The 25,555-nt window shown below is 41.2% G+C and overlaps 1 protein-coding gene across 1 annotated transcript; it reads left to right on the forward strand.

Annotated features, from left to right (window-relative positions):
• The first annotated feature begins 19 nt into the window (after nucleotides 1–19).
• Nucleotides 20–25,294, forward strand: clcn7 (chloride channel 7). Its single transcript, XM_063904008.1, is given in 26 exon segments — nucleotides 20–251; nucleotides 1,651–1,728; nucleotides 3,032–3,097; nucleotides 4,266–4,331; nucleotides 4,561–4,693; nucleotides 5,031–5,140; nucleotides 5,567–5,647; nucleotides 5,836–5,898; nucleotides 6,159–6,242; nucleotides 6,559–6,652; nucleotides 7,641–7,705; nucleotides 8,253–8,369; nucleotides 8,462–8,516; nucleotides 9,244–9,304; nucleotides 11,169–11,310; nucleotides 12,524–12,617; nucleotides 13,140–13,312; nucleotides 13,573–13,624; nucleotides 13,768–13,895; nucleotides 14,020–14,071; nucleotides 14,074–14,104; nucleotides 14,719–14,851; nucleotides 22,956–23,015; nucleotides 23,341–23,517; nucleotides 23,690–23,770; nucleotides 23,932–25,294. Coding segments are annotated over 26 exon segments (2,397 nt in total). The 5' UTR covers nucleotides 20–137; the 3' UTR covers nucleotides 24,019–25,294.
• The last annotated feature ends 261 nt before the right edge of the window (nucleotides 25,295–25,555 follow it).

Raw genomic sequence — 25,555 nt, forward strand, 5'->3', positions numbered from 1 at the left:
TTCAAACGATCCTTACAAGTGTCACATGACGATCATGGGAAGCTGAGAAAGAATAACAGTATACAGTCAGCTAGCCACAACTGAAATTAATGAAATAAATCAGCGGAAGTCAGGGCTGTGGGTTACCGGGGAGAACCATGGCCAACATCACGAAGAAAGTGTCGTGGTCCAGCCGGGCCGACGAGTCAGGGGCGACCGCGGAGGGAACCCCGCTACTCAACGGCTCCGAACAGCCCAGACCCTCCAGACAGGTACCGCTGTAGCATGTTAGCTTAGCCACCATGACAGCCGTTCGTCCAAAACAGTGATGTAAAGTAACGAAGTACATTTACTCAAGTACTCTAATCAAGTACAATTTAGGGGTAGTTGTACTTGATTATTCCCAAATGTACTACTACTTTGTATTTCTACCCCGCAATTCAGGTACATTTTTTACTAGTACTCTACATTTATTCAATACCTTTAGTTACTTTACAGATTTGGATTTAGTATAAAGAGTCAATTCAGCAGCTACCCTGCAGTTTACAAAGTCATTCAAACTAGCTGCACCTTTACCAGCTTTGAGAACACTTTAATCCATCAATAATTATAATCAAATCATATCATGTATATTATGACTGCTTTTACTTTTAGTACTTTAACTACATTATGATGCTTTCCTTCTTTTACTTGAGTAACATTTTGATTGCAGGACTTTTACTTGTAACAAAGTATTCCTACTTGTTCTCAAGTACAAGCTCTGAGTTCCTCTCCAACCTTAAGAAGATGCTGTATCATGTTTTTATTAACCACTTAGTTTACGCTGAGTCATGTTTTCTAAATGCTGCATGGGTTATGATGCTTGTGAAGATTTCTTTATGCATTGCTGACTTCATTTTGAGTGTGTTTTCACGTGTTATGGTGTCTTTGCAGTTCAGATGCACCACAAGCTTTGTTTGCTGCGTGAAAGCAATCGAGTTAGTGTTAGTTAAATTACGTGCAACATGCTGCTTGTAATTAGATTGTTGTCTAGGAAAAAATATTCAGACTATTGAGAGTTTTGAAAGGCTAGTCCCTCCATTGTCTTAATAAGCTAGTAACTTATCTCAAATAAAAAGTCTGGTAGCTTAGTATAAGGACACAATAATGAAGAAAAGATACATAACCCTATGACAGTCATTACTTTAGAAAGGATGATGATTGTGACATTGCCTTAATTGGAGTAAGAAAGTCCATTCTCCAAGTAATAAAATCAGTGTTCATGGAATTGCAGGTAATCTGAGCCTGTTATTGATACTGTTTACATCCAGTGAAATGTTTCTTTTACTATGTTACAGTGAACAGAACAGCTTTAAACAACAGTATCAAACTCTGATAGTCTCATAAACTAGTAGACTTGCCGCCCTTAGACTAAATATAAACCTGTCAGCCTAAAATGGAATTTCTAAGTTCCTTTTTTCTCTCCGTCTCACCAGAATTATTCATTTCCTTTAACATTTTAGGTGGAAGTTTGGACAAAGTGTACTTTATTGTATCATACATGCAGTGTTAGTCCCTTATACTTCCCGAACCCTGTCACTTTTATCTGGATATCCAACACCCTGAAATTGCTACACAAAAGCCCTTTATATACTGTATATATATTTGTTTTGGTGTCTGTGGTGTCTGTAGCTGTCTGGAAGTGGCGGTATATTTCAGATAGGCAGACTGAGCACGGTGGATTTGGAGGAGGAGATGACGTCTGAAGAGGTAAAGCCCGAGAACGACGTCGCACTCTTTCTCTCTGTGTCTGTCACTCCTCTATCGATATCACCCCATCAATAGTTACCGCCATTTCTTTTAAACCTCCTTAGTGTAGTTAGTTAACCCTCTGTAATTATAAAAACTCCACTTTACTATCTTAAAAATCATTCAAAACAGCAGCAAGCGACGTTTACAGTTGACTTAATGAGATTCAGCCCGAGCTTGAATGATGATGAGGGTACAGACAATTTAATCTCAGTAGCTCCGTGTTTTAATATGGCTTTCTAGGGGAAACCTTGACACAGAAATGACCTTTAATAAGGAAGTTTGAGTTATCCAGTGTGTGTAAGAACATGTGTTTGGAAACTGTCGGAAGGTTTCCACTGTGATGCAGCGCTAATTATGAACTGACGCAGGCCTTGTGCTAAACTAAACCCTGACCGCCTGACCATTCGGTTTTCAGTTTTCAGAAACTGATTGATCCCACACACTGGTAGCTTAAGAAAAAAGGTTACACACCATTTATTCAATACCGATAAAATGTATGAATAAGCTTATATCGTAGTCAGGTTTTATAAGGTTTTCAAGAATCATTTACTGTCCTTTTAGAACAACGGGTTGCACAACAATATGCTGCTAAGTCTATTCATGCTACATAAGAAAAGCAACAACCCTTTATTCTTGTTTTGCTTGTATAGCTCAGTTACAGTCTGTTCAATCAGGCATTAAATACCTCAGAAAACACACAATAAGCCATTTAAATTCAGCCGTCTGGAGTGACACATCGCTACAGGATCCTACGCCCAACGCTCGAGGCAATCTTTCCGTCCCTTAGCTTGACATCCATTTCCTTCCGTCAGAAGCCATCAGATTCAGATCTGTTCTCACTGCCTGATGGGATTGTGATGCCATGCATGTGATCTGCACGTTTGTCATTTGCTGCAAATAAAAGCGTTCGTCTACGGTCTGTTTATGTGAATGTCTTATGTATTTGCTTTATTTGCTGCTGATTGTGCGACAGACGCTCACTTCAAATAGCATGTAAATGTGGAGTAGATTAGACTCTTTATTCGCCTTTATCTAGCGTGCATGCGCCTTCCATTATAGATCAACTCTTCCTCTCTCCTGTCCTCTCTTTGGTAGTGATCTTTGAGAGTTCAGGACGTTTTTATGTGTTGTTTCAAATATTAGTGTATTGTACTCAAAATGTTTTATTCCTCCCAGCTCCTTGCCGTCCCTCACATGACTCGGAGGTTATTAGTCAGTTTCAGTTTGTTGATTTCAGTTTTTATCTTTGTTTTCCCTGCAGGAATCTCTGAGAGGGAGGCCTAAAGAGATCCCTCATAATGAGAAGCTGCTGTCACTTAAATTTGAGGTAAAAATGCCAACTCACCAAACTGACAGCATCTGGCTCCAGAAAGAAGAGTGCTGATTATTACATGATCCTGACAACCCTGCATTGTTTTAATCAAAGCATCATGTGTATGGGATGTATACGTTTCCTGCTTTGGTGGCACCTTGGTGGAGTTAAAAAAAAAAAAGGAAGTGCTAAAAACAGTACGGGGTAAAACATGTATACACAGTGCCATTCAAGTTATGAAACCTTGAAAACATGTTGGGCTAACAAACAATAATCCTCTTAAGCCTGCAGGAAACTGGCAACTGTTGATAAAATCCGCTTTGTATTAACATATCTATGGTTTGCTATGAACATGCTGACATAAAAATGTAAAATAACACAGATTTAATTAGAAAAGAAGCTAGGAAACAGAAGAAAACACTGCTTTTTTTAAACATTTATTTTATTGATTTGTTGTGTTTATTTTAGGGCTGTCCGTCGATTCAAATATTTAATCGCAAATTAATCGCACATTATTTAACGGTTCTGAATGTACCTTAAAAAGGATATTTCTGAAGTTTTTGTAGGTGGATAAATATGATTGCTTTATAATTAATCTTAAATTATGTTTATAATAAATAAACAATGTTTATTATAAGTTATAATGTTATAAATAATGTAATTATATTTATTCAAGACAGTAAACACCATTGTTATTGCAATGAAGTTATGAATCTTTTTTACAGTGGCGTCTCTCCAAGGCTCCTGAGAAGGTCGTTTTGACTCTAGCAATCCTCATCAGTGTTTCCTGACCTACAGTCTGTAGCCACCATTTAGCTATTATGTGGTCCTCTGTGGGGTCTCTGAATCAGCGCTATGCTTGGTCAGCGAGTGATATTTTAAACTCGGCGTACTCCGGAGGAAACTTAATTCACTTTGCAGCACGTACATTACCTCTTTCTTTTTGAGAAAACCACCCGGCAGGGCTTTATAGCGCAACTTTCCATTCAAAAGTGACTTTTCTTTCTCCATTTGTAGTGTGTTTCTGCTGTGATCCACAACGTTACCATGGTTTCCTGATATTTTCTTAAACTACAGAGTGGGCCGAGGGTCACAGAACGCACATTAAACGTGCGTTAACGCCGCTCATAACGCGTTCAACTGACAGCCCTAGTTTATTGAATTTTTTTCTGTGTTACTGAAGAGTCTGGACTATGATAACATTGAGAACCAGCTGTTTCTGGAGGAGGAGAGGAGGATGAGTTACATGGTGAGTAGAGAAGGAAACACGTGGATGTTTGTCATTCTGCCTTATTATGTCTTTAATGCCAGATTAAGCTATTAGCTAATGTCCGTCTGCTGTCCTTATATGGTCACAAAGATGTCTTTTATAGTCACCTTATATTTCAATGTGTGTGAATTAGTGTATTTCCCTTATTTTAAATACCTCTCTAACTTCTCCTCTGGATTTATCTCCTCTCTTTTCTTGTATTTCCTAGGGTTTCCGCTGTCTGGAGATCAGTCGCTGGGTGGTTTGTGGTCTGATTGGCTTTCTGACCGGCCTCATTGCGTGTTTCATCGACATTGCGGTGGAGCAACTGGCTGGTTACAAATACCAAGTGGTCAAAACGAGTATCCTTTGTGCAAGATAATCAGAGCAACTTTTTATTACCAGATGACGGGCCCAAGTTAAATACAGAGGAAACAGTAGCTGAAAGAATATATCATCATTTGGTATTTATATATATTAAAGATGCACAGTTAAGCAAAATGATAACCGAAATTGCAGCATGGACTAGTGCAATACCCAAATCACAGCAAGCCGCAGTATTTGCCGCCTGAAACGCCTCCATCGGCCTCCTTTGTTTACTTATGTAGCTTAGTGACATCACTATGTAACACTCGCGCACTATTGGCTAACGCTCCAACACATTGTACGTGATTTCCCTTGACCTCTGACCCCTCACAGACATAGAGAAGTTCACAGAGGTCGGCGGCCTGTCGATATCCCTCATCCTGTGGGCCGTCCTCAACTCCGCCATCGTCATGATGGGGGCCATCATCGTCGCATTCTTCGAGGTAAGACTCGAGGAGGTATCGTGTGTTTGAGTTACCTGCGTGTGAATGTTCCTCGAGAATAATGTTTCAGTCCACACGGAAGTGCAAGTGAAGAGAAGGGAACAGCCTGTAATAGTGAAAATGGGTCAATCTAAATGTGCTTCTCTTATTCTGCCATTCAGGTTAACCACAGTCAGCTGAGATTTTCTGAAGCAACTTTAGGGTTTTTCATGCAAGCCGACTGATCAAAAAAAAGGGCTCCAGTCAGGCCTTTTTCCCCCTTTATGCTTTCAATGCCATTTCATCACCACTGAGAGACTTCATTCACCAAAAACACAGACAACAATCTCTGATCACATCCTCAAATGTGACTCTTGTAATCATAAGCACTTTCCATCTTTGCCTTTTTTAATATACCTCTCTCTTTCTTCTCCTTGTCTCATGCAGCCCATAGCGGCAGGAAGTGGGATCCCTCAGATAAAATGCTACCTCAATGGAGTCAAGATTCCTCGGGTGGTACGACTTAAGGTAAAGAGACATCACACACACACACACACACACACACACACACACACACACACACACACACACACACACACACACACACACACACACACACACACACACACACACACACACACACACATATCAATGGATGTTTTTGAACAGGAAAGACTTTTCTTATCTGTGACATGTTTTGTCTCTCCCCCCGACAGACCCTGGTGGTGAAAGTGTGCGGTGTTATCTGCTCAGTGGTCGGTGGTCTTGCTGTCGGAAAGGTACAAAAAAAATCAACCCTCATTCACAAATTCCAATGCAAAAAATGCTCAATTAGCCAAAATGTTGTTGTGCCGTACACAAAGCAAAGAATAAATACGTCATCTTTTCTTACAAACATCATAACGATTCTGGCAAAATATGGCATTTTGCAAGATCATTTCTAGTCAAATTTGCATCAAATTGACTTTGTAAATAAATGCCAAGTGCTGCTATGAATTGTCTTTGATACCTCTCCTCTCGTTTACCCACAATCCCTCAGGAAGGACCCATGATTCACTCTGGTGCTGTTGTAGCTGCAGGAGTCTCACAGGGCAGGAGCACCTCTTTAAAAAGAGACTTCAAGGTGTGTGTGTGTGTGTGTGGGTTTGGGTGTGTGTGTGTGTGTGTGTCTCAGGTCAGTGAACAGATGGAAGTATATTCAATTACAGTTAAATCTTTTTATTTTATTTGAAATACTTTGTTTCCAGCACTCCCTGCATTCTGTCTCACTGAAGATACTTTACACTTTTCAATGATATTAGATTTCCTTCATTTGAAATCTGTCTGCTCTTCGGGCAATTATGGTTTTCTACTACTGATATGTTTCTAAATGTACATGGAAAGGGGGTGTCTGTAGGTAAATTGTATAACGAGTAATAAGTGTGTGATTGTGTTTGTAGATCTTTGAATACTTCCGGAGAGACACTGAGAAACGAGACTTTGTGTCTGCTGGAGCTGCTGCCGGTGTTTCAGCTGCTTTTGGAGCTCCAGTCGGTAAAAACACAGCAACATCACCAGAGCAAACTACAAACATGCGTTTTCATATTTATCCGCCTGAGTTGTGCTGGCAGTTTAGCTGCTTTAAACACAACAGGCACACCCGTGTGGCTGCATGCCCAGACAGAAGACAGGGGAACCTGTAAAGGAGCTTGTGTTGGACAGGCCTATTCAATCTCATTTAATGTAATTCAATACAGTTCAAAAACGTTTTACGAAATGTTTGCCCAAAGCATCAAAGCAAGTCAATCCAATATTGGTTTAAACAATAGACCAAAACAGTAAAATCAAATTATACACAAGAGATCAAATACAGTAAATATACCGCATTAAAAACTTACTGAAAGCCTCAATTCGACTCCTTTGGTTACTATGGGAACACAGTGACATCACTATGTAACACTCACGCTTCTATTGGCTCGCGCTCCAACACATTGTACGTGATAGGCTAAGGGGCGGGACATCTCTGAGCGGTTGACCAATCACAACAGGGCCGGCCAGCTAACCAATCAGAGCAGACTGGGCTCTGGTGTCAGACAGAGGGTGAAGAGAGGGCAGGTATGAGAAAGATAAAGAGCTTTCTGAACATTAAAGCATGGAGACATGTCACAGGAGAGGCACAAAATACAAATATGCATAAGTGCCTCTTTAAATGTATTAAGTGAACACTGCAGAAACCCTGACTTCATTAGTTGTGACAATAAAGCAGTCGCCTCAAAACTTCCTTCCTACATAAAGACCTGTTCCCATCAGTAGTCTGGAAATGCTTCACATACCACGACTTTAATGTGTTACAGTCATGTGCTTGCATTGTAACTGATGTGAATCCGGTAAATATCTCATTGTCAATCAGTGTGGAGGATGCCGTGTGATTGAGCTTGGCATGCACACTCCTCTCCAGAGATGGTGTGAATGGATCAAAGGGATTATTTAGCAACAACGGCGCTGTGTTTCCTCACTGAGATTCTGTTTCTGCGTTCGATAGGCGGCGTCCTGTTCTCTCTGGAGGAGGGAGCTTCTTTCTGGAACCAGATGCTGACGTGGAGGATAGTAAGTACATTGTACTCCATATTACCCCCAACAGGAGAGCAAAAGAGGAATCTCAAAATGCAGTGTTGTTGATTTTTATTTATGTTTAACAGTCACCAAACCAATTCATTAAATATGTGCTTGCCTCTTTTTTAGTACGAGTAAAATCTGTGGGATGAATAAAGGATTTTTGAAGCAAATTAAAATCAGAAACTGAGCTTGAATTCAAAACTTCATTGATTTCAACGAAAACCTAGGACAATATGTAGTAAAAACTCCCAAAAGAAACCCGCTACCTATGGCATAAAAGTAGGAAAAAGAGCGGTTATTACCTTGTGTGCATTTACAGAACCGCAGCACTCGCTCTGCTCTATGTGTTACTCCCATAATTATACCACTTAAACATCCGCTTTCATGCATAATGCTATTAGGACCAGTCCCTGACCAACCCATCACGAGCAACTTAACACATGTAATCCTCTCTCCAGTAGGAAATGGGTTTCAGTTTCCAAATCATGCTGAAAATGTTGTATTTCCCCCCTCCCGAATTCTTCTCTCCCCCCTGTAGTTCTTCGCCTCCATGATCTCCACCTTCACCCTGAACTTCTTCCTCAGTATCTACAACAACAACCCAGGAGACCTCTCCAACCCGGGTCTCATCAACTTTGGGCGCTTTGAGAGCGGGGTGAGAAACCTACACTTTATATTTGTTTACTGTCTCAGCTTAAGGTATTTGTTGGTCTGTAAACGAGGACATCATGTGTGTGCTTCTTTCAGAGTGTGGAGTATAACCTCTATGAGATTCCACTGTTTATCCTTATGGGAGCTGTAGGTAAGAATCTTCCAAGGAAACATTATTGATACTGATGAATGTTGTGTATCTGGGTGGAGGTCAGGCACATAACAATAAAAATAATCACAACAATAATAAAAATAACAATTGTAAAAATAGTAATAAATATAAAAATAATCAGAATTATAAATGTAATAACAATGTATTTAAAAATACTAATAACAATAGTAATAATATAAAAAAAAACAATAATAATTGAATATTTATTATTATTATTATTAATAATAATAATAATAATAATTGAATATTTATTATTATTATTATTATTATTAATAATAATAATAATAATAATAATAATTGAATATTTATTTTTAATAATAATAATAATAATTGAATATTTATTTTTAATAATAATAATAGTGTTAAACAAATATAAATAGTTGATGTAAAAAAAGTTAATAAGGGTCAATTGACAGAAATATAATCGGAAATGTTCTTTTGATAATTGGTAGTTAAAACTTAAATATATTGAACAAATATATCTTTTTGTCTCCTGAAACAAACCATTTAAAGTCATGGCTTGGATTTTCACCAATTTGGATTGACAGTTTTCACAATTTTTTGATATTTTACAGACCAATCAATTAATGGATTAACAAAAACTAAACTAATAATATTGAAAGTAATTCTTAGTTGCAGCCCCAAAGTACATTTGATTCAGTTAATGTGTGTAATTCTGACGGTACTGTTTATATGTCCTGCGCAGGTGGATTGTTAGGCGCTCTGTTCAACAAACTGAACTACTGGCTGACCATCTTCAGGATCAGGTAACGTCCATAAAAGCTTCAAACTAAATATCAAAAACATGAAGAGGAGAGTTTAAACACAGGGTCAGGTGACGTACCGCGTTGCTTTGTGTGTTTAGTGTGCCAAGAAACACACAGTGGCATGAGGGTGGGGAGCGAGATGAGGAAGTTTCCCTATTCAGATTTGACTTCTCAGAATATCAGCGTCTTGTGAGCGAAGAGTTTTAAAATAGAGTAGAAAACAGGTTTAATCACTGCGGGGCCGACGGGTCTGAGTGACTCTGGGTGAGGTTTATCATTTTGCAAGAAACCCTGTGGTACATAAATATGGTAATGTTGAGCCGGTTGCAAATACTAGTTCATAGGATAAAGTAAAAAAAACACGCCTTTGAGATAACGTGCATTAAATAGAATGACATTCATTTCCTCATATTGGATTTTTATATTTACATGTGTATGAGAACCGACTGTCACCTGACAGCTGAGTCATCACAAGGATTATGTTTGCATTTGTGTCGCAATACATTATAAATACTCTGCTTAAAAAAGGAATCTGATGTTTGGAGGATATCTAACTTTTTAGTTTTTTAGAGAAAATGTGAAAAGAAATTAAGCTTTTGAGAAAATCTGGAAAAAAAATCTGAATCTGGGGAAAAAAATATGATGTTTCACTAAAATCTGAAATTTGGAGAAAAAATGTTAAAAAATATTTATAAGTTGGGAGAAAATGTGATCACTATATCTGGAATTCACTTCAGAGTTGTCAAAGCTTTGTTTCCAGTCAGTACGTTTTATTGCACCGGGAATTTCTTCCAGACTTCCAGAAAGTCCACGCTTCAGCTCAACAAACATCAACATGTCAGCTTCTATATATATCCTTTCTTTAACCAGGTTAAAGTCTCACTGAGATTCAAATCTCTTTTTCAAGAGCGACCTGGCCAAGAAAGCAGCATGAACAATGTTACAACAAACACAGTCGAAAACAACTGTCATAAAACACAAGTTAAATGGCAATATCGCCAGTCAGTATGCAAAATAAAAGAAGCTGTTAAAAGCATGGCACAATTTTAAGACAACTTCAGTTAGGGTATATAAGAGTAACCACAACGGCCAAGACTTTTTTGTTCTTTGTCCTTTAAAATGGACTTGAACCCCCCCCCATAGTGATAAAAGCTTGTAGTTAATAAAAGTGGTAACGTGGTTAATCGTAATTTAAAGCAACTATCGAATTATTTATCCCTTAACAAATAAAATATGTCTTCTGCTTGTTCTGCTTTTGTGTTGTTTTGCGCCCCCTGTGGACAACATCGGTAGTGTTTCCATGACCACCAACACGTTTGTGATGCAGCTTCTTAAAAACCATATCTATTTCTTACACTCACTTTGTCAGAGGACAGCAAAAGCTTCAGACAGACGAACTAAATATAAGATTACTAGATATTTAATAAAGTTAATGTATATATTGCCAGTTATTCTGACCAAAGTAACACGCACTAAGGCTTTGTATGCATCTGACTCGTTTCTTAAAAAAACATAAACTTAATTAACAAAAAGGAAGTTTTGATTTTTTAAAAGACCTCTTTGCAAGATAAGGAAGTGTAGGCATTTGTGGTTATGTAAAATTAATAACTGCTAATATGTTTTACTCAAATATTGATGTAAAACAACCTCTTGCAATGTATGAAATAGATATATTACGTACTAGTCTTGGACAAAATGGTCTAATTGAGGATCTTATTTGTCTCCAATCCAACTATTCTCCAAGTGCCGCAAATTGTCAGATTTTGCTGAAAAATGTAGACCCAAAACACACATTAAAATAACAACTATACACACAATGCCCGGTTTCATAACCTGTTCACATCAACTTCTCTGTGTGTTTCAGGTATGTTCATCGGCCGTGTTTACAAGTCATGGAGGCCATGTTGGTTGCTGCAGTGACCGCGGCCGTGTCGTTCACCATGATCTACTTCTCCAATGACTGTCAGCCTCTGGGGCCCGAGCACAAAGAGGAGTACCCACTGCAGGTACACACACACACACACACACACTCACACACACTGCAACAGACACCATATTTGTGTTGTGATTACAGCTGTGAAAGTCACTGTTGCATGGTGTCACAAGAGCTGTCAGTTATCGAGACATATTTAAAGTTTGATGAGCATGATTGAGCAAATTACACCGACGGGAGTGCAGATTCAGAGAAGATAAAGCCGCTCGCAGTGGGTCTTAATGCTTCCTGTTTTTTAACCAGACAGCTGTTTCAATTCATTGCGCTTTAGCAGCATTTATCATAAGAACAATACAGCCGAAAGGAGCAAAGTAGAGGACACCATATTCTACTTTCATGTTCCCCAGAGGATGAACGATTCTGACTTTGGTGAATCCCTGAGTTTTCCTTCAAATGTCTCAACCATTGGATGGATTTCAATGGTGCACAGGCACACAGAGAAACAAACCTCCCCCTCCTTGTTTTGTTTGGCTCTGCGAATGTGTGCGAACAAATGTTTTCTGTGTCGAACAACAAGTCACGCTACAGATCAGGCCGACACAAATAAAGCTCTGTCCTCTGTCCTGTCTATTTCAACACCAGACATGGAGACACAATTAAAGGGTGTCTTGCCAAGAGAGGAGACTGTCTCAGTTGTTCCCAATGGACACAATTATATGGATAAGCAAATATCTTTCATTTCTCACTCCTATATTTAAGCAAAATAGCTAATTCATTGATGTTTCTATGTATAAATGACTTCATACCAGAGACATAATCTTCATGTGATTAATTCACACATGAATATTATTTTCCAAATTGTTTCTTTTGGCCTGAATGCTTTATGAAATAGCACAGATTATTTTGGAATGGGTGGATTCTTCTGCTATTTTTACTTTTTTAATTAAGGCTTCAACCAATCTTGTATTAAAGAACAGACAACTGGCACTTTATCTTAATCAGTATTTACAGAAGAACTGTATCCGACCAATGCTGTCACTTGTTTTTTATGGCTTCCTCACATCTTTATTAGACCTATTAGGGGGCGATGACATATTTAGTGAGAGATGGGAGTGATGCGTGACGAAGCAAACATAAAGGAAAGGTTGGAACACGGATCCATGACGCCACCTAATCTGTCCTGTTAGACTGCATAGTTAAATAACTAAATCACACAGGAAGGAAGGAAGGAAGCCTCCTCTTGTCTCCTCTTCTTTCTCTTATCAATCTCTCTGTCTCTCCTGCAGTTGTTCTGTGCAGATGGAGAGTACAACTCCATGGCAACGGCCTTCTTCAACACTCCTGAGAGAAGCGTCCGCAGTCTCTTCCACACGCAGCCAGGTAAAAAGCTGCTGAAAATAACTGTACAAACATCTGACACAGTGTTTTCTTATTCTTACTATTATTTTGCACATGGGCCTAGTGAAGGGATACAGCATGGTAATGAATAAAGCCCGGTGCCGACCCGGCCTCCACACCCTCCGCACCCTCTCCCTTCCCACTTCCTCTCTGTTTTGAGTGTTTTCCGTGGAGGGTCGGGCATGTTGAGTTCACTTCTGAGCCATCATACAGCCAGAGGAAGTTGTTAAAACATCCACCAGGAAGTTATTAAACACTCCCACTAGGAAGTTATTACCACATCCAGCAGGAAGTTATTAAACCCTACAGGAAGTCTGCATCAGACCTGTCTCAAACAGCTGCTCTTACTGCAACGCTATTTGTGCCTGTCCGAGTCTAGTCCAAAATAAATGTTATCTTCTTTGGACTAGACGGGGGGAGGGAGCCTAGTCTGAACAGGGGTTTCAGGTGGGATTCGTATATATGACCAGATGTGTTGAACTTGTCCCCCTCTCTTCATTAAAGGAACCTACAACCCGTGGACCCTAGGTTTGTTCACCATCACCTACTTCTTCCTGGCGTGTTGGACGTACGGCCTGGCTGTGTCGGCGGGGGTCTTCATCCCGTCTCTGCTGATAGGAGCCGCCTGGGGAAGACTGTTTGGTATCCTGCTGGCCTCCATCACCCCCGACGGCTCGGTGAGTGTGTGTTATGATGCTTTGTCGTGTAGGAAGAGAGGAAGACGACCCCTTTGCTGCTCCTGTATTGAAAACAGACCACATTGCGATTGAGTTGAAGGCTAAATACTGTACTTTAGTTAACTATTTCATGCCAGTATTTGTATTTGGTCCAACCTTTGAGTGACTGATGTTGCTTTTTTTCTAAATTTGATGGATGGGTAACAACTTTATTAATAGTCCAGATGCTTTCACTGACTTCTTGCTGTGTGTTTTGTCAGATCTGGGCAGACCCTGGTAAATATGCTCTGATCGGAGCCGCAGCTCAGTTAGGTGAGTAACTTGAACTGGAATTGAGAAATGGAGTGTATTAAGATGAGCAATACACTGGAGCTTTTTTTGAGCAATCCATATTTGTACAGCTCCTCTGTGAAATAGTCTCACAGATAATTGTTTTTATGCACTGTTCTACACAGGTGGCATAGTGAGGATGACTCTCAGTTTGACCGTCATCATGGTGGAGGCGACGGGAAACGTCACGTACGGTCTGCCCATCATGCTCGTCCTCATGACAGCCAAGATAGTAGGGGACTATTTTGCAGAGGTGAGTAAAGACTGAAGAAGTAAAACTGTGCAAATTGATACAATAAAATGTGCACATGGTACTAATATATACAATCTATACTGCTGACGGTGTAATAAGTCCACTGTGTGTCTTCCTGCCTCAGGGTCTGTATGATATCCACATCAAGCTGCAGAGCGTTCCCTTCCTGCACTGGGAGCGCCCGCCACCTCTCATTGGTTAACGGCCAGGTGAGTCCTCTCTGTTTGTGGAAAACTGAGCCATAGTGACTGGAGATTGGAGGGTTAAATTCATCTAGTTTTATTGAACTGGAAAATGTATTTACTTCGTCTACTGCCAGCTGAAACGGACAAAACAATGGAACTCTTAAAACCTCTCAATAGGTTACTTTTGTCAGTAGTTGATACTTAAAATGACACTTAATGACCCGTTTCTGTGTGAAAAGGGCTGCACACTTCTCATGTAAAAAGCATGAACGTAAGACAGACTCACACCACTTACACACTGCTCTCACACCTTTCATGTATTATAGTGGAAGCGAAGCGTTGCTCATTTAATAAAATACATTGTGAATATACGTGACTTGGGAATGTCTTTCTTTATATCGCCTGCCTGTCAATCGTTGTTATGCTCTATAAGCACAGATTTGACCGCAATTCCTCCAATTTGTCTGGGAAAACACACCTTTCAGAACACTTGGACCTTTATTTAAACCCCAAATGATTGCTGAATTATATTCTATTCAACTACACTATAGTCTAGTATTTACACATTTTCTCACTTGCTCCTTTTTTCTAATTTTCTCAATCCTCTCCCTCTCCCTTCCGGTCTCCCCCACACACAGAGAGGTGATGAGTGCCCCGGTCACCTGTTTGAATAGGATAGAGAAGGTGGGGACCATCGTGGACGTCCTTAGCAACACGTCCACCAATCACAACGGCTTCCCGGTCGTCATGCAGGGCGCTGGTGGTGAGGAGGTAATGCAGGAATGCTTTTTTTTTTTTTAAGTAGTGCAAATAACTTAACTTGATTAAAGAATGTCCTCAGAAGTTGAACAACCTGCGTGGATCCAGCCATAGTAAAATGCATCTACAGAGATGAGCTTTTTCCCCCTGGTTATGTGAGGTTGTGTTCAGGCATTTTTTTTAGAGCAAATGATAGACGCCACAGTAAATGTTGTCTCACTAAAGATGGGCTTTTTGGTCCAACAATCAACAGTTGTGCAGAGACATCTTTTGAGACAAAAGCAGAAATACCAGCCCCTACTGTAGCAATGATACATCAGAAATGCAGACACAAGATTATGTTTGAGGAAGGAATGTCTGCAGCTCTTGACCACTTCCTGCTCATATCGAATCCACTGCTTAATAGAAAGTATCCATACATTTGAAACAAAGTAAATGACCGGCCTAATGTTACTATTCAGTACTAATATTTGAGGAACTCTCAAGGTTTCAAGGTTTCAAGGTTTTTATTTGTCATATGCACAGCAGATACAGCGTATATGTTGGCAATGAAAATCTTATGTCGCGTGCTCCTCCAACAACTCAACATACATGGTGCAAATAAGATAAATAAAATAGTGAAAAAGAGAGAAGAATATTTACAGTAACAATAAAGATTTGAGGATGTGAAATATATACATATGTGGAATACATTGAGAGTATTTAAATACTTTACACTGTTGAATGAGGAGGTATGGACAGATGCATATATTATGTATAACAGATGTGTATGGCAGATATGTATAATATATAGATATGTGTACTATAAACAGATATGTATGGCAGATGTGTATAATATATATATGTATGTGTGTAAAAAGATGTGAGTAGACATTCACACAGCTCAGGAGTTCAGTAGTCTTATAGCCTGTGGTATAAAACTGTCTCTGAGTCTGGTGGTCTTGGTCCGGATGCTGCGGTACCGTCTGCCAGACGGCAGCAGACAGAACAGATTGTTGCTGGGGTGATGGGGGTCCTTTAATATCCTACCGGCCTTCTTCCTACACCGCTGGGTGTAGAGGTCCTCCATGGATGGCAGCTCCGTCCTGGTGATGTGCTGAGCAGTTTTCACCACCCTCTGTAGAGTCTTACGGTTGAGGGCGGTGCAACTGCCATACCAGGCGGTGATGCAGCCAGTCAGGATACTCTCGATGGTGCACCTGTAGAAGTTGCAGAGTATCCTGGAGTCCATGTTGAACTTCCGCAGCCTGCGGAGGAAGAAGAGCCGCTGTCGAGCCGTCTTGGATATGACCCTGGTGTGATGTGTCCATGTCAGGTCCTCACTGATGTTAACCCCGAGGAACCTGAAGCTGCTGACTCTCTCCACAGGAGTCCCGTCGATGGTGATGGGTGTGTGTGCTTCTCTCTGCCTCTTCCTGTAGTCCACAATCAGCTCCTTTGTTTTGCTGACGTTGAGATGGAGGTTGTTGTCCTGGCACCAAGATGTCAGGGCTCTGACCTCCTCTCTGTACGCCGTCTCGTCGCCGTCTGTGATCAGGCCGATGACGGTCGTGTCGTCAGCAAACTTGATGATGGTGTTGGAGCTGTGTGTGGCCACGCAGTCGTGCGTGAACAGGGAGTAGAGGAGAGGGCTGAGCACACAACCCTGAGGGGCTCCGGTGTTGAGGGTCAAGGTGGAGGATGTGATGTTCCCCATCCGCACTGCCTGGGATCTGCCCGTCAGGAAGCTCATGATCCAGTCACAGAGGGCGCTGTTGAGCCCAAGGTCCCTGAGCTTAATGATGAGCTTGGAGGGCACAATGGTGTTGAATGCTGAACTGTAGTCAATGAACAGCATTCTCACATAAGTGTTCCTCTGGTCCAGGTGGGAGAGGGCAGTGTGGAGGGTGAGGGAGATGGCATCATCCGTGGACCTGTTTGCTCTGTAGGCAAACTGCAGGGGGTCCAGTGAGTCAGGGAGGGAGGAGGTGATAAAAGTTTTGACTAACCGCTCAAAGCACTTCATGATGATGGAGGTGAGTGCAACTGGGCGGTAGTCATTGAGGCAGATGGGTTTTGTCTTTTTGGGGACAGGGACAATGATGGACTCTTTAAAGCATGTGGGGACTACAGACTGGAGCAGTGACCTATTGAAAATGTCTGTGAACACATCTGCCAGCTGAACTGCACACACCTTGAGAGCACGGCCAGGGATGCCATCAGGTCCCGGAGCCCTGTGTGCGTTGATCCTTTTCAGAGATCTACACACATCTGCACTGGTTAAAACCAGTGAGCAGGGATCCTGGGCCTTTGGTGCCTCCACAGCCGGGGGCTTCTCAAAGCGTGCATAAAATGTGTTCAGTTCATCTGGGAGAGATGCAGACACTTCCTCAGCACCACTCGTTGTCCTTTTGTAGTCTGTTATTGTTTTTAGTCCAGACCACATATTTCTGGCGTTGGAGCCCTTGTAGTTCGACTCCACCTTGTCCCTGTATTGTCTTTTCGCACTGCTAATAGCTCTCCGGAGTGCATACCTGGAATTCCTGTACTCATCCAAATCACCGCCGCTGTGCGCGATGGCCCGTGCTTTAAGTTTAGCTCGGACCTCGCCGTTTATCCAGGGCTTCTCATTTGGGAATGTCCGTATAGTAATCCGCGGCACGACGTCATCGATGCATTTGCCGATGTAGCAAATGACCGCGTCAGTGTGTGTGTTTATGTCGTCCTCCTCAAACACACACCACTCCGTGATGCCAAAGCAGTGGCGGAGAGCAGAGTCAGACTGCTCGGACCAACGCTGCACTGTCCTTGTCACAGGTCGGTCCCTCTTCAGTCTCTGCCGGTAAACAGGGAGCAGAAGAAGAGATATGTGGTCTGACTTGCCGAAGGGGGGGCGGGGGAGGGCTTTATATCCATGCCGGAAAGGAGTGTAAGCATGGTCCAGTGTATTTCCACCGCGCGTGGGGCAGCTGACGTGCTGATAGTATTTCGGCAGGACTTTCTTCATGTTGGCTCTGTTAAAATCCCCGGCCACAATAAATGCGGCCTCTGGCCGAGAAGTCTCTGTCCTGTCGATAATCCCATACAGCTCCTCCAGCGCTGTGTTGTTGTCAGCGTGCGGCGGAACATACACAGCTGTTAGAACAACAGATGTGAACTCCCTCGGCAGATAAAAAGGCCGGCATCCGATCATGATGTGCTCTAGGCTGGGAGAACAGTCCGAAGAAATGATCTCCACATCTGAGCACCAGTTGTTGTTGATCATGAAGCAGACACCTCCTCCCTTGCTCTTCCCTGAGTTTATTGTCCGGTCCTGGCGATGAATGGAGAATCCGTGTGGAGCAATGGCGGCGTCCGGTATCGTGGGGTCGAGCCAAGTCTCCGTGAAAACCAAAACATTACAGGTCTTAATGTCCCGTTGAAATGCCACCCTGCTACGGAGTTCGTCCAGCTTATTATCCAGGGATTGGACATTTGCCAGAAGCAGGGGCGTAGCCAGGACATTATTTCTGGGGGGGCCAGCTCTGGCCAGTCTTTTATTTGGGGTGGCACTTGATTGTCAAAAACTACTATTTTAAAACTCACGCACTGCATCACTCAGAGCAGCAGTTTTTCTAACAGCTCATCTAGCCATAAACAATGGATTGAACCTTCTTATGGACACTAATGATGTCTTACTGTTACTGATAATCCCATGTTATTGGAATGGGTGCTTAGATAATGTGCGAGTGCGATGTGTCATGATTATGTGAGGGGGTTCAGGACTTTAACATGAGAAGGGGAAGCTTTTAGTGCAAATGACAGAAAGACACGATATGAATTGTCATTTTAGGCGATCATTTATTAAAGTAAACTGTAGCCTTTTAAGTGCAATATTCATTTTATTTGCGATAATAAACATATGTATATATAAAGAGTAAAAAATAAACGTCACACACACACATGTCCCATAAAACATAAAGAAAAACAAATATCAACAATGTGTAAAATGTACATTGAATTGTGTGTGTGTGTGTGTGTGTGTGTGTGTGTGTGAGTGAGTGAGTGAGTGAGTGAGTGAGTGAGTGAGTGAGTGAGTGAGTGAGTGAGTGAGTGAGTGAGTGAGTGAGTGAGTGAGTGAGTGAGTGAGTGAGTGAGTGTAGGTAGATCCATGTAAATAATTTGACAATTGTCTTTTTTGTAATTCTTGAGAACATATCTGAGAGTGTCTGTCTGGGAAGCTGACCAGATAAGTCTAAATAGAACAGACATGTACTAACATTGCAATACCCATGTCACATAATACACTTTAGGAAAAACAAAAGAATGTTGGGGCTGTTAATGATGCAGAATTGGCAGGTATAACAGACAGATGCTGGTTACTTAGCTGTTAGTTTACAGCAGCTGTATTCTTCGGTTGTGATGATTTCTAGCAAATCGATCAACAAACTCATCTAAATTTAAAGACGCTGCCCTCCTGTGTTCTATGCTCAACACCCCTAGATCACTCAGCCTATCCTCTCCCATTGTAGTTCTCAGGTGTGTTTTGACAAGCTTCAAGCAGGAAAAACTGCGTTCACAAGCAGCTGTGCTGACAGGTATTGCCAATGCAATTTTACAAAGCCTGGAGAAAACATCAAAGACATCCTGGTATGGTTCAATAAAAGCTGCCAGCTCTACAATTGTAGGTGGTCTCTGCATCCCTTGCTTTATCTTACGATCTAAAACTCTTTTAATTTGGTAGAGCTCATGCTCAAGGTCCACAAGGTCACACCCATACAATTTGGCAAATGCAAAAAGGCTATCTTTGTCACAGAAGCTTCTGCTACTTGGATTTAAAGCTTGTATTCCACGCATTATGTCACAATTCTGATTGGAGAATCTGTTCCTGAGCTCAATGAGCATCCGGTCCAATACCAGATTAAAGATTCCTGTCCTGTAATAATCTTTGCCATCGCCTGTTTCTTGTCTGCCCACAGTAGACAGAACATGGTATCCCTGTAGCTTTGAACTTAGTGTTCTCTTACGTTTTGGAGCAGTGTCTACAGAGACATCACATTGCTTTGCAAGCTCCAAAACAGTGTCCCACAAATCACCAAACACCTGCTGCTCACTCCTGTAAGATTCAAAAGTACTAATAAGTGCCTCCACAAGATCCACTGCTTTGGCCAAATCAAGAGAGGAAGACTGGAGCATGTCTGACAGTAATTTTGCATCTCCCAGAAGTTTCTTAAATATGGCAAGAAACACAATGAACTGGAAATCAATCTGAGGCAAAAGGCCTCTGGCACCTACTGACCTCTCGCCACTGTTCTCATCACCCAGTTCCTCAAGAACTTTCACAACTGCTGGCAACCTATCCCACAAATTACGGCAAGCATAATATCTGGAGGCCCACCGTGTGTCACTCAACATTTGCAACTCTCTGGGTGCACCTGCATACATCTCCTGTTGCACCTGTAACCATTTGGGATGCACTGCCGATCCAGACATGTAGACGTACAGCTGTTTTAATAAGGAAAAGAAGCAATCAGCCTCTGGGATCCCTCTCACAGTGTCCACCAGCACCAGATTAAGGCAATGCGCATTACAGTGAACGTAGAAAGCCAGCTTCGCTACTTCCTTAATTCGGGCCTGCACACCACTGTGCTTGCCACTCATGACTGCAGCCCCGTCATAAGACTGCCCAACAAGGTTAGTCTTATATTCTAGACCATATTTGGACAAGAGGTGAATTATTTTTATTGTCAAGCTCTCCGCATCTAGCTTCTCTGCTACCTCGAATTCCAGAAAACTTTCAAGGATTTCACCATTGTAATAGTATCTCAAAACAAAAGACATTTGTTCCATTTTTTTTTTTGTCTTTAGTCTCATCCACAAGTATGCTAAAAGCACCACTTTCCTTGACTTCTTTGATTATTGATGTGCGCACCATCTCTGCTAAGCATGACAAAATCTCATTTTGTATGTCAGGACTTGTATATTTAGCATTCCTGGGACCATCCATCTTTTTCAAAATCTTGTCGTCATGGTTTGCTATGATATTCAACATACCCAAAAAGTTCCCTTTCCTGCTTGAGGCCTCAGATTCACGATGCCCTCGCAGAGCAATGTTCTCGGTTGCACAATGAAGAACCACTTCAGCAAGAGTTTTGATGTACCCCCTGTTCTCTTCAACAGTTTTGTTGTACTCTTTATTTAATTGCCCCATTAGAGATCCCTGATTTTTTTCTGCAATTTGGTATTCTTTCCATGCTAGCATGGCATTCTTGTGATGCTCAGATCTACTATGTGCAGCATACCCTCCGTCTGTATAGGTAGCTTTCTTCCAGTTTTTGAAACCGGAACCTGAATTAAACGTAGACTCATGGCCAGGTAAGCTGAAATGCCTGCAGGCAAAGCAAAAGGTGGAGTCTTCACATATTGAGTACTCCAACCAGGGGTGAACTTCATACCACTCACCCTTGAAGCTCCTGCTTCTGTCTCCCTGGAGTGTCTTGGGGAAATTAACTTTAGGTTGAGCTGGAGCTTCACCCCTGGACTTGGAAATGTCTGTAAAACACCAAAGAATCCCATTAATATCAGCTTTTAACATAAATGCTATCCACTTCCAATTACATGTTGTTCTTTAGTTGTTTTTTAAGACTAAACATGCAATCATTAACATTTTACAGATTTAATAAATACATGTTTATTATATGGCCAGCCTTTAAATTATTGTTGTTTGCCATAACCCGACCGAACATGTCCCATTATTCAGCTACTGATAACCACTCACCTGGAGGGCAGACTTTGTAATTAAATTCTCTTCTCCTAGTATCAGTCTCCTCCTCCTGCTCTGTCTCTGTCAACTTGTCTGCTGAATATTCACTGCCACTTGCTTCCCTTTCTGTACTTGTCATGCTTTCGCAACTAGCTCCTTCTGTTTCCCTTTCTCTGTCTGCAACATTCTCTGTCGTGCTAGCTTGCTGGTCTCTGGTGCTGGCAAAAAAAGCGCTGATTTTTCTGTCTCCCCCTGAGGCACTTATCCTTTTCATTGTGTCCTTTTTAAAGAAAAGTTTTACACAACATTAACTTTAGATTGCTTTTATTCCATTTCAAGTGTAAACTAGCGACAGTGCGTTATCTATGACTTAGTGACACCTGGGAATGGACTTAAGCTAACTAGCTAGCGATAGCTCGCTAGCCATAGATCATTTTACAAGTTTGCAAAAATAACAACAGCAGCCTTACTCAACTCACTCTGCCACAAATCCTTAATGTCGAGACATCATTACACATTTAATTGAGTGTGAAGATAACTAAATGATCTTATCATTTCAATGATCCTTTCAAGTATCACCAACTTACTCACCTGTTAGTTACAGTGGTATATCCAGCGCGTTCGTCTCCAGTGCTAGTCTCTCCACTGAAGCGCTGTCAGAATGCAGGCACGTTGGAGGGGGCGTGGCCCAACATGTTGCGAATATGGGGCTTGTAGCAGAAGTGACGAATGACAATATAAAACGACTTGATAAAAAAAAAATACTAATGCATTTATTTCAGCTTTATACCATTTCTGTTCATGAGGGTTTGTTGTATTTATTTTTTTTTTTTCGTGCCGTGAGGTTGGGGGGGCCGGCAGGGTGGCCATACTCTGACCAATGGTGGCCGTGGCCCCCCCTGGCCACCACGTGGCCACGCCCCTGGCCAGAAGTAAACTCGGTAGAGGAGGCCTGTTTTCACGTTTCCTCAGCCTGACCAGGACCCCGGCCCGGGAACCTCGTGGTCTCTTCCTCCTGCGCTCCACAGGTAGAGCTCCAGCAGGTAAACACGGAGACTCTCCATTGTTTGCAGGTCGTCGTGGATTATTGCTGTCCACCAGCGACCTGATGTGTAAAAGTTGTTCTCTATCATATTGGATGATAGGGCTCGCTTGGGTGGTTTGCATGTTGCAAAAAAAGTTAAAAACAACCAACAAAGTAAAACAATAAAAACACTAAAATGTGGAGTTGTTGAGGAGCTCGAGACACGGCAGCCATCCTCGGCGCCATCTATCGCAGTACTTTTGGGATGACTCGAGACTTAATATTGTACCAGAACGTTAGAGCTTCAATCTGAATCCTTATATTTTATATTGTATTAACGACACCTCCTGTTGTTGTTTACTCGCTTTCAGCCCTCGAAGCTCTGCGGACTCATCCTCCGCTCTCAGCTCATCGTTCTCCTCAAGCACAAGGTAACATCAAACCTGTATAAATGAAGTCCTGAAATCAGCTTTAATATTAATGAGTCAAAATATGTGTTTTTTTCAATAAATGAATTAAAATGTATGTTCAATTTATCACTTATTTATTTATACTTGCATATTTTTAAGATACAAGACATATGAACATCAATTTATTTTAAATTATATATAATAAATATTTTAACTGCTTTTTAATTTAAATTATGTTTTATATTTATTTGTTTATTTTATTGTATTTTTAAAAATATTTATAAATAAAATCATTTCACTGTTATGGTGATTTAAACAGTGAGGTTCCTCCTCTGTGTCCCGGCAGGTGTTTGTGGAGCTGGCCCGGTCCCGACTGACTCAGAGGAAGCTCCAGCTGAAGGACTTCAGGGACGCCTACCCCCGCTTCCCCCCCATCCAGAGCATCCACGTGTCCCAGGACGAGAGGGAGTGTATGATGGACCTCACCGAGTTCATGAACGCAACGCCTTACACTGTGCCACTGGTAAAACACACACACACACACACACACCTTTAGACTCAATACAGAGACACACACATGCTCACAATGGCAACCTATTGCACAATCCTGATGACCAACAGTTATGTCTATATTTAATATAATTTAATTAAATATGTAACTAGATTTAAACTAAAATGAGACGCTGTGTTTGCAGGACACTTCTCTGCCTCGTGTGTTTAAGCTGTTCAGAGCGCTGGGACTCAGACACCTGGTGGTGGTGGATGATGTGAACAGGGTAAGAGTTTCTGTGTCTATCGCTCAATATATTTCTCCTTTCCCCTCTGAGTTTAACCCTTGAGACAATAACCTCTTTATGCATTGATTAAAGTCATGTTTAGTGATCGATGATGATGGAAAACCACAACAATTGTTCTGAAATCACATATTTGGTTTCAGGTGGTTGGTCTGGTGACGCGGAAAGACTTGGCCAGATATCACCTGGGCAGACACGGACTGGAGGAGCTTCAGCTGGCCCAGACATAGTACTAACACGAACACACACACACACACACACACACACACTGATCTATGAACTATGACCACCTGATGCCTCATCAGCTGTACACCAGCAGCTATGCAGCCCTCTGCAGGACACTATCAACGGCCGAGAGGTGTCAGTTTTTTCCTGAAGCCAAAATGTTCACCATGGCAAAACGTTTTGAAGTGTAACACACAGACACATTGAAATGTAAACATTTGAGAAAAAAGAATGGCCCCTTATGCACTGTTTCGCTCTGTTAGATCTACGTGAAATGATTTGCATTGAAAAGAATACGTTACTTGTCTCTGAGACATTAAATGAAGCCTAAACACAGGGGCTTTGGTACCCTTAGTAATTTTTTCTTTCAGTTGTATGCCAATAAAATCTAATGGACAGAAAAGAAACAAACATTTGCCTTATCTGTTGTGGGTTATACTATTCACCGGCCTCTTTAAAGACTTTTTGAGTAGGCGGTGAAGTTAAAATCCCTCTGCTTCATCCTCACATGTACTTCAGTGTGTCCTTTGTCCCTTCTCTAAATCCCTTCACAAATTAATCAGTTAAAACATTGATTAATTACACCGTCAAAAACAAGAGTTTGCTTTGAAAACCTGATTTTCTATCCAGGGTTCATCGTGTGATAACTGACCGTGTAAGGTTTGCTGTGGCGATGCAGGAGAGGTTTTTATTTTGGGTTATTGTGTAGTTTTGCACTGATGCTGTTATTTATTGTTCATGTATTTTAAATGTGTGATCTGGGCTCACATCACATATCCCAAGACACCTTTTGAAAGGACATAATGGCCGCCTATTTTGTGTGGAAAAGTGTCATTTTGTCGCAGGAGAGAAATCTGGAGATACAGATCTCTCCTTCCCTTTTTCTGTCGGCTTTACTGAGCATATCTTTTGTACTACTGACAGTGAAAGTGGACGGAAACTCTAAAGTACCATCTTCTTTTTTCAGAAAACCTCAAAATGTTCTGACTTCGGTCTACTACTGAAAAAAAGTGTCACTCACGAACTCCAAATGAATGTCAACCATTGTCCATCACATGATTCACACTCAATACAAAAACCCTGATTTAACAGTATTTAAAATTGTCAATTTGTAAATCCAGCTTTTTTTTCAGTGTTATTTTGTTCTTCTTCATCGGTTTTACCCTCAGATTTTGTCTCCCTTTTGTTGTCTTTGTACAGTTCTAGATGTTAAAATATAGACTATGCTCAATTTTATAAGCACTGGATAAGCCTTTTGTGAATTAATAAAGTTGAAATCTATCTATTGTCATTATCTGTGTGTCTGCTTGACAAAAGATTGTGAAATCTGAAAGCAAAAGAGTATTTTTTACTCTTCTCTTTATGGATTTCCCAATTAAAAGTGAACATAAAAGCTCTGGCAGAAATGTAACCTTACAAGCACCGGCAGTCCACGGGGGAAAACCTACAACACGTAATATATTTTACTGATTGAACACATTAATTACGCACTTAGTTAGCCATAAAACTTTCATAGATGGTTAAAACAGATACTGTTATTCC

This window comes from Eleginops maclovinus, chromosome 16, assembly GCF_036324505.1.
Source record: "Eleginops maclovinus isolate JMC-PN-2008 ecotype Puerto Natales chromosome 16, JC_Emac_rtc_rv5, whole genome shotgun sequence".
Taxonomy (NCBI): Eukaryota; Metazoa; Chordata; class Actinopteri; order Perciformes; family Eleginopidae; genus Eleginops; species Eleginops maclovinus.